The sequence below is a fragment of the Bison bison genome, unplaced genomic scaffold (genome assembly GCF_000754665.1).
Source record: "Bison bison bison isolate TAMUID 2011002044 unplaced genomic scaffold, Bison_UMD1.0 scf7180017864038, whole genome shotgun sequence".
Classification (NCBI taxonomy): domain Eukaryota; kingdom Metazoa; phylum Chordata; class Mammalia; order Artiodactyla; family Bovidae; genus Bison; species Bison bison.
Window position 1 is genome coordinate 3,767,909 of NW_011494610.1, and position 9,243 is coordinate 3,777,151.

The following is a 9,243-nucleotide window of genomic DNA, read 5'->3' on the forward strand; positions in this document are numbered from 1 at the left end:
GGCCCGTGATGGTGGTGCGCAGCTGGCAGGACCCGCGGCGGAGGCCGACCCCCTGGGCCGCTTCACGTGTCCCCGTGTGCCGGGAGGTGTACGAGAAGCCGGTGCAGGTGCCCTGCGGACACGTGTAAGTGGCGGGTTGGGGCCCGATCGGGGGGGTGGTAGGCAGGGGGGTCTCCTGACTGGGGTGAAAATGGAGCTGAGGGGGTGAGGGCCCCAGCAGGAAGGGTCTCCGGGCGGGAGCGGGAGGCCTGGCCTCGAGGCGCGTCCCCGCGGGGCTCCCGGGGGCCCGTGGACGTCGGCGGGGCGCTCTTCTCTTCCGCCCCGCTTCCTCCCCAGCGCCCGGCTCTTCCGTTGAGTCCGATGCGTCCCGGGCCCCCTCCGACGCGTGATGGCGGAGTGGCCGCCTGCGGGGCGTGGGGCCCGAGGCCCGCCGGGTCCCCGTGAGTGGGCTGCCCGTGGCCCCTCAGCTAGGCCGTGTCCTGTGTCCGGCTCTGCCCGGCAGTTCCAGTGTGCTCTGAAGTTGGGGAAACGCTCGACTGGACCAAAAGGACGAAAGGGGAGTCCTGAAGGAGACCTGACCCGTCTGCCCTTCACGGGAAAGGGGTCGGGGGCTGGCAGGTGGCGGTGGTCCGCATTCCCACAGGCGTACGGGGCGTGTTGCACTGTGTTTGAAATTCAGAACCTCCATGCTGCTAATAGGCTGCTTGTGAGGACGAAAGGAGCTTGTGTGAGAATGTGCAGTAATAGGCTCTGGGGTGGGCTTTGAGGCCGGCCACATTTGAATGGAAGCCTTGCTCCATCAGACCCGCATAACGGCTGAGTGGAAAGAATTGTACAAAGTGTGGCTGCCCGCCTCCTGCTGCTGGGGGTTGATTTTGCTCTGTGGCCTCCCCCAGCGCTTATCACCGCGGGCATCGCTTGGGGTTGGTGTTAGGACCCCTCCGTTGGTCAGGAGGCACACAAGGCACCTGCTGGGCGTTCTTGTTCCTGAAGCAGTCCTGTGGGGCAGAGACGTGGCAGCCATTTTGCAGGTGAGGGCACCGAGGCTCCCTCAGGGCCGGCTTACCGTTGTCTGCTCTCCCCTGATGGACCGGGCGTCTGTTTGCCCAGAGAACCGCGGGCGCCTGGCAAGGGCTCCCCAGCCACCCGGCCGCGTTTTTGTTTGTACGCCAAGCTCTTTCCAGCTTCAGGCTGTTCCTGCTTGCAGTTCGGTTAGCCTGGAAGTCTTCTTGCCCCTTCAGCCCCTCTCCCGTCACCACCCCAAATCCTTTCCATATAGGCCCAGTTCTAGTGACAGCCTCCCTTGTCACTCTCCCATTTCAGTTACCTTCCTGCTTCTCTCCGGGGGACTCCTCCTGCCTTTCAGAGAGTAAAACTTAGGGCTCATGAAGGCAGTGTTTTGCACCTCTTTCTGTCCCAAGTGCCCAGTGTAGTGTTTTGAGCAACTATCTTCCAATCTTATATTCAACTGCTGCTAAGTCACTTCAGTCGTGTCCGACTCTGTGCGACCCCAGAGACGGCAGCCCACCAGGCTCCCTGTCCCGGGGATTCTCCAGGCAAGAACACTGGAGTAGGTTGCCATTTCCTTCTCCAATGCATGAAAGTGAAAAGTGAAAGTGAAGTCAATCAGTCGTGTCTGACCCTCAGCGACCCCATGGACTGCAGCCCACCAGGCTCCTCCTTCCATGGGATTTTCCAGGCAGGAGTACTGGAGTGGGGTGCCATTGCCTTCTCCGTATATTCAACTAGCTAAAAATATTTGTATACACACTGTGTGCCAAATTGGGGAACATCCTAAGAAACAAGGTGATTCTGCCCTCAGAGTTCACAGTCCACTGAATTGATGATAAATAAGTACTAGCAGTGTTCAGTCAAACTCATTGTCCACTGGGAAAGTATCACAGAGATAAAGCCCGTGTGCGTGGGGGTGGGGGAGTGATCAGGTGAAGGCCACATAAGCTGAGAAACTGGTGAAAGCACACTGTGAGAATTGAAGCGGCCCCTAGGCTTTCAAGTTGAATCCGCTTTTCTGTCAATCAGCTCTCATTAGGTTTACCTAATTTTGGATTACTTGAGTGGATTTAATTTACATTTAATACTTAAAAAGAGGCTTGACCCAGCACAGTTTACCAACTAAAGAGCAGCAAAATTTGAGGTTTCCTTGAGCCAGGTGGACCTTTCCAAGGTCAGAGGTCAGGGGGCAGTACTGATACTCAAACCTTGACTCTTGTCTATACTCGCCATACTAGCTCCACATGTTCATCAGTTCGATGCTGATTGAAAACAGTTGGCGGGATCTCTGTGAGGGCCCCCACATCTCCCTTAACTCCCACCGAGTGCGTTTTGCTCTGCCTGGTTGATTTTTGCTAGCTTTTGTGCTTGAAAACAGCATCACTGCAGCTCTAGCCGCACGGGGCGTTGAGTTCTTATAAAACTTTGTTTCAAGCCCTGAATTTTACATCCCTCTCCAGGTTAGTGGAGTACAGCTGGAGACTGGCAGGTGGCTGGGTGCCCAGGACGACTTGTCTAGGGAGAATTATAACAGGAAGGGTGGGGCATCTAGAAGACTGAAAAAGGCCCATCAGTAGGAAATGGAAACTGAAAGCCAGACCAACATTGTTTACTCTCTAAGTCATGTGCAACTCTGCGACCCTATAGACTGTAGCCTGCCATGCTCCTCTGTTCATGGGGTTTCCCAGGCAAGAATACTGGAGTGAGTTGCCATTTCCTTCTCTAGGTGATCTTCCCAACCCAGGGATCGAACCTGTGTCTCCTGGATTGGCAGGCAGATTGTTTACACTGAGCCACCAGGGACACCCGTCCAAGATACAGGGGCCGTTTAAAAGCGAGCTTGTTTGTTAGGCATGACAGGCACAGAGTGGCTTGTGAACATTGATCTCTGAGTCACAGCTAAGAAAAGCAGCATTGACGCCTAGCTGAATGACAGAAGGGAGAAAAATGTTAAGAGACAGTAAAAAACAAAAGAAACGTGCAGATTACCTTTGATTACATATCCAGAGTTCTTCCTGGCAGATTTTGCTATCTTGCCTTAGATCTCTGAGGTTGCAAGTGCAGCTGGGATACTTTCATGCCTCATTATTCCTTCTTTCTCTGTACCTTATCTCAGCATTGCCACCTGTCTAGGCTTCAGATATACAGAAAGTTGGTCATCTTTAACTTTTCTTTTCCAAATTTAGTAAATTGCCAAGTCCTCCTGAATCCATCCCCACATCATTTCCTGAATTCTTTATTGCCTCAGTCAGGCCCTCATGATCTCTTGCCTTCGGCCATCTATTTGGTTTCTTTGCTCATCTGAAAAAAAAAAAAAATTAAAACTGACAACTCTCTTGTCCATGCTAATCCCAGAATTATTTTTCTAAATCTTGATTTTGGTTTGGTTGATACCTTGCTTTAAGTACCTGAGGCTTATGAGGCAGAGTGGTAAACATGCACAATGCATGTAAGGAAATGGAAGCCTAGGGGCCTGGAATATTCTTCCCCTCCTCTGCCACTGAACTCTTCTGAGGCGCTCTCGTGTATGCTGTCTGAAGTCTAACCACTGCTGTCTTTCTCGGGTTACATCTGGCTGCTCTTGACTTTGTGTTTCCATAGTGCTTTGCATTCACCTCTGTTGATGGCTGCTCCTGCTTATGGTGCATTTCATACGTGCTAGACACTGTCCTAAGAGTCCACTATACGTAATCCATCCTCCCTAAATTCTAGAGGTAGGTACTGCAAGCCTCCACTTCACAGAAGAGAAATTGAAGTTCGGGAAACCCCAGCAAGATCCCTCAGTGGCCAGGGCTAAGGACTGAAGGCTGTGCCGTCGCACCTTCTGCTGCGTGTCACGGTAGTTCACGTTTATTTCTGTCGTTGGACCTGTGTGTTCTTTGCAAGGAACACTGCCCTCCTCCCCCTACCCTACCACCACCATTTTTATTGCCCAGAAGAACTGAATCAAGAGCAGGGATCGAGCAGTTTTTAATTCATTATCCATTGATGTCATTTTGAAAAGTTTATCCATTTTTGTTGTCTTGTCTCCACGATGCATGACGCAGGTTCTCTGTATGTCTTGTTCTAGCTTTTGCTCTGCATGCCTGCAGGAATGTCTGAAGCCGAAGAAGCCTGTCTGTGGCGTGTGTCGCAGCGCTCTGGCGCCTGGCGTCCGAGCCGTGGAGCTCGAGCGGCAGATTGAGAGCACAGAGACTTCCTGCCACGGCTGCCGTAAAAATGTATGTGGGAGTGGGGCGGAGCAGTCGGCGTCTGTAAGATGGGTAAAACACAGAGCTTGCCGCCTTGTTTCTGAACTTAGAGCGTAGCTGCGTGAGCAGCAGCACATGTGCATGCTGGCTGGCTGTGGCCGTGGCCGTGCTGTTGCATTTTGGTAACCTGATTGGTTGTGTGGTTTGGTTTTTTCTTTTAAATAATTGGTTTAGCATATTACATAGCTTAGCTTTGAAAACCATAGAAATCAGTTATCCCAGTTTTTTTCTGTAAAAGACCCATTTTTCCCAAAGCAGCATACACAAATTTAATTAGAATAAGACAGAGTGATATTTCTCCATTTTTTAAAGTATAAAATGTAGTCAGTGCCTCAAAACTACCTGCTGCAGTGAGTCTGAGGGGAAATTTTGTGATGTATTTCACTACAGATGTAAAACTTGTTCAGCTTTTGGCATTTGGCAAGGAGGGATTCTAGTACAAAGGTCAATATGAAGACATTTCACGATAGCGTGTCCAGTGTTTGAAACACATCCGTGTTCTTTTTTTGTATGACCATATTAGAGTCAAGAATATTTATTTTAAAATAATTATAACTGCATAGGAGAAATACTATTGTTTTATTTTCAAAAGAGATATATACAGAATTACTGGGTTTTAAATAATTGTGATTTCATAATTCCAGACAGCACAAAAATATAAATCAATGTAGGCTTGTTCCCCACTCCAGAGATTACCTTTTTAAAAATACTTCCGTTTAGAAGGCTGCAAAACATTTCCCCGCTCTCTGACGAACACAGGTGTGGGTTTTATACAAACATAGATGTAGGATTTTTACAAAATAGGATCCTATTATAATATATATTTCTACAACTTCTTTTCACTTTTGAAAAATTTTTTTCACTCCATGACTTGTCGGACACCCTTGCGTGTCAGTTTCTTTAACACCTTAGTGTGAGCAGCCATGGACTGGGTGTTCTTTACCATTTCCTCCTTTCAGAGTAATTTGGCACTACAGGTACACAGTGGCTATAGTTCTGAATAGAGCTAGTTCCCATCCCCTTTAACTGGGAGCTCTTTGGCAGCTTGAAGTCAAGTTCTTTAGCTGGAGATAAGACAGAAGCATCATGGTAAGCCATAGCACAAGCACTGAAACATATTTTTCCTTCCAGTTTCTTTTGATTTAGAAACTCAAGATATTGAAGTACAATTTTGTCTTTCTGTCTTGCAAAGACTAGATTTTATTAATGAAGTAGAATTCAGAATCTGGTTTGTTTTTTTTTTTGTAAGAAGTTCATTAATTACAATCTGGTGACAGAATATTATCATTTAACTAGGATTACTGGCCTTTATCCCTTTTATGTAAATCATCACTTTGCTGCACTTATAATGGAATGTGGTTCTTGGCATGCTGAAAGTAGACGCGTTTTAAGTGCTGGGGTAGAAAACTTCAGATGCTTCACTGGGTTTGGAGTGTCTCTGTGAGCAGAGAGCATATCATGAATAAAACAAACCTCTCCAAGAGTGATTTTAGAGTGGAAGCAGATATCCTGGTTTGCTCAAGTAAAACATCAGCCTTGATACTAATAGAAACCCTGCAAAAAAAAGTCAGAGTTTCAGGCCCTTCAGTGGAGCCAGGAGTCTCGTGAGGTTCTTTGCCTCCCCAGGGAGGTGTAGGTCTAGTTTACATCTTGCCTTTGCTTTGGCACTGTGTTGGATTGGGTACAAGATCCCAGCTAACTTGTGGGCTCTGATCCTTCCCACCTAAGTTCTTCCTGTCCAAGATCCGGGCACATGTGGCTACCTGTTCCAAGTACCAGAATTACATCATGGAAGGTGTGAAGGCCACCACCAAGGACGTGTCTCGTCAACCAAGGTAAATGGTTCTATGACTCTCTTCGGTGATGTCTGTCTTCATGAGTTTTGGAAATCTGTCTTCATGAGTTTTGGAAAGCAAAGGTGTAATTGTTAGGCTGGCTAAAGCTGGTGTAAGTTTTTGTTTTGGGGTGGTTATGGAGGACTCGCATGTTCACTTCAAATGCGGGCTAGACTGTTACTTTCAAAACATTTGACCTGACTCAGACGTGATCACCAGAATCCCTGTCCTAATGCATTGAGTGAACTTTGCTCCTCTGGGGAGGGGACAGTGGTTGAAATTACGTGGAAAGGTGCTCACAGAGAAGTTTCTTCTTTTTTCCTGCCTTCATCTTCCAGAAGCGTCCCAAACCGGTATACTTTCCCTTGTCCTTACTGTCCTGAGAAGAATTTTGATCAAGAAGGACTTGTGGAACACTGCAAGTTATCCCATAGCACGGACACCAAATCTGTGGTAAGAGAAAAGAGTTTTTTTGTTTTGTGGGTTTTGTTGTTTAAATTCTTACAGGGGAAAAGTCAGACTTTACAAAAAGTTAGAGGATTAGTTAATGAACTCTAATGTACCCTTTCCCTGGACTCACAGATTAAGATTTTACCATATTCGCTTAACCATACTCTGTATACATATTTTGTGCTAGCCATTTGAGAGTAGGTTACAGATACCCTGATCCTTTGCCCCTAAATACTGCAGCACATATCTCCTAGGAAGAAGTATATCTTCTTAGAAAACCACATTTTTTGTGTTTTAATTTTCACACTCAGGAATTGTCACATTGATACAAGCTAATACCTGCAATTCCGTTTAAATTTTAACAGTTGAAATGTCCTTCAAGGCAGTTTTCCCCAGCCCGCAGATCCTGGATTTGTGTTATATTTGAATGTTAAGTCCCTTTAGTCCTCAGTTTTTCTTTCTTTCATGACCTTGACGTTTTTTAAAGAGGGTGGGCCACTTGTTTTGTAGCTTGTCCTTCAATTTGGGTTTGTCTGTTTCTTCATGATTACCTACGCGAATGCTCTGTCCCCTGCGTACACATCAGGGGAGTCGTCTGTTGCTCCCATTGTTGGTAATGTTAATTTGGATCTTGTTGGCCAAGTTTCTACATAAAGTTGCTGTTTTCCATGTGAATAGCTTCTTCATAGTTGCGGAGAAAGAGAATTTAGATGGAAGTATTAGGAAAGTGCTGATCAGTCTTTGACATTTAATTTAAATATCAAGGCTGACATATGGTTTCCTTAAAAAGTTCGAATTTGGCCCCTCTCAGCAGTGTCACCTCACCCTCTTAGTATGATTGACAGACAGGCCTTAATACAACTTTCTCTTTAGTTTCATTTCTATTTTCCCATTTATCTTACACCCCAAAGCCAAGTTTTCAGCTGCTGCCTCAAGATGTTTTAGTTACAGTTCTTAATAACTAACTACTGATTGAAAGAGCCAGTGAGCTTAGACACAGAGACAAACAGCCACCGCCACCTGCCCCCATTACCCCTTTCCATTTTAAAGTTAGCCAGGTAAACTCACCTATGTTGCTAATTATGAAAACTAAAACAGATGTTAAATCAAATGACAGATACTTTCATTCATTTCCTGCCACCATCTTCCCTGCACTCATTTCTATTACTATTATTAGTAATAGATTTCTAGCTTTTGATTGGAAGTGTGATTTGTGCATGTCTTCCTTTCTTGTCCCCCTTTCTTGTCCCCCTTTTGATGCCAGTGACGGCGCATTCTGCACACTGTAACCGGCGTCGCCGACGTTGGTTTCACGTCAGTACATGTGGATCGGATTCTTTTTTAATGAGCTGCCAGTTTTCCATTACTGGTCTCTGTACCTTGATTTAACTGGTCCCTTATTGACAAATGTCAGGGTTACTTCTGACAGTATCTAAAAATCTAAGGACTGGATATTAATTGCTACTAAAAAATGGTTGTTTGATGGGTGAGATAATAAGTAATATTATAAAGGGAAACACATTTTTAGGACTGTTCTGAAAGAGTTAAGGGTGAATTGTATCTTATTTTTAAATGCTTCATTTATTGCTGAAGAAAGTGTGCCACACTTAAATCTAGGCATTGGGGATAAGGAATAGTTTATTAAATTATTATTTCCTATAGTCCTGAAGTTTTTCATGGTGTGTTTGAAAAGACTGCCATGGATTTTGACATACCTTGGCCTGTATTTTTTTATGTCTGTGAAGTAAAGTCTTGAACTGCCGCCAGGTAGGCCGACTGTGCTCCTTTCTCCGGGGCCTGGCGTGCAGTGACCGCAGACAGCGCCCTTCCTGGTAGTGTGTGCGCCCTGCTGCCTGGATGGTTGCCTTAAGGGACCTTGGAGACAGGCTTTTTCCATGGACATTTCTGTCTGGCCTCATGCTATTCCCAGTCTAGGCTCCAGACAGGTGTGCAGGGTGCCTTTGGAAAGCCCCAAGGCACAGTGGCCAGGGCCCACGTTGGCCAAGTCATAATGTCCACCAGCACCAAGCTGCTGAACGAGGAGTATGTGATTGAGGCCCTTTTCAAGGCCAAGTTCAAGTTCCCCTGGCCACCAGAAGATCCATATCTTCCAAGAAGTAGGGATTTGCTAAGTTTAATGCAGGGAAGCCTGGCGTGCTGCGATTCATGGGATCACAAAGAGTCGGTCACGACTGAGCAACTGAACTGAATGCAGGTGAATTTGAAAACCTGGGGGCTGAAAAGTGGGCCCATCCCAGATGGCTCTGGGGTCAGCTTCATCCCTAATCATGGCCCCTGGACAAGGCCTTGTCCCTTCCTCAGTCAAGGCCATCAGTAAATTCTACTTCCTGACCAAAAAAAAAAAAAATTAGTCTAGATACAGATTAATTTGGTCAAAGGTTAACTATATGCATAATCTTGATCAGATCAGAGCAGATCAGTCGCTCAGTCGTGTCTGACTCTTTGCGACCCCGTGAATCGCAGCACGCCAGGCCTCCCTGTCTATCACCAACTCCCGGAGTTCACTCAGACTCAAGTCCATCGAGTCAGTGATGCCATCCAGCCATCTCATCCTCTGTCGTCCCCTTCTCCTCCTGCCCCCAATCCCTCCCAGCATCAGAGTCTTTTCCAATGAGTCAACTCTTCGCATGAGGTGGCCAAAGTACTGGAGTTTCAGCTGTAGCATCATTCCCTCC

The 9,243-nt window shown here is 46.6% G+C and overlaps 1 protein-coding gene across 1 annotated transcript in view; it reads left to right on the forward strand.

Annotated features, from left to right (window-relative positions):
• RNF114 (ring finger protein 114) overlaps positions 1 to 9,243 on the forward strand; it is a 14,381-nt gene that overhangs the window by 184 nt on the left and 4,954 nt on the right. Inside the window, 5 exon segments of the mRNA XM_010835090.1 lie at positions 1 to 70; positions 72 to 124; positions 4,082 to 4,232; positions 5,991 to 6,097; positions 6,436 to 6,550. Coding sequence (XP_010833392.1) covers positions 1 to 70; positions 72 to 124; positions 4,082 to 4,232; positions 5,991 to 6,097; positions 6,436 to 6,550 — 496 coding nt within the window.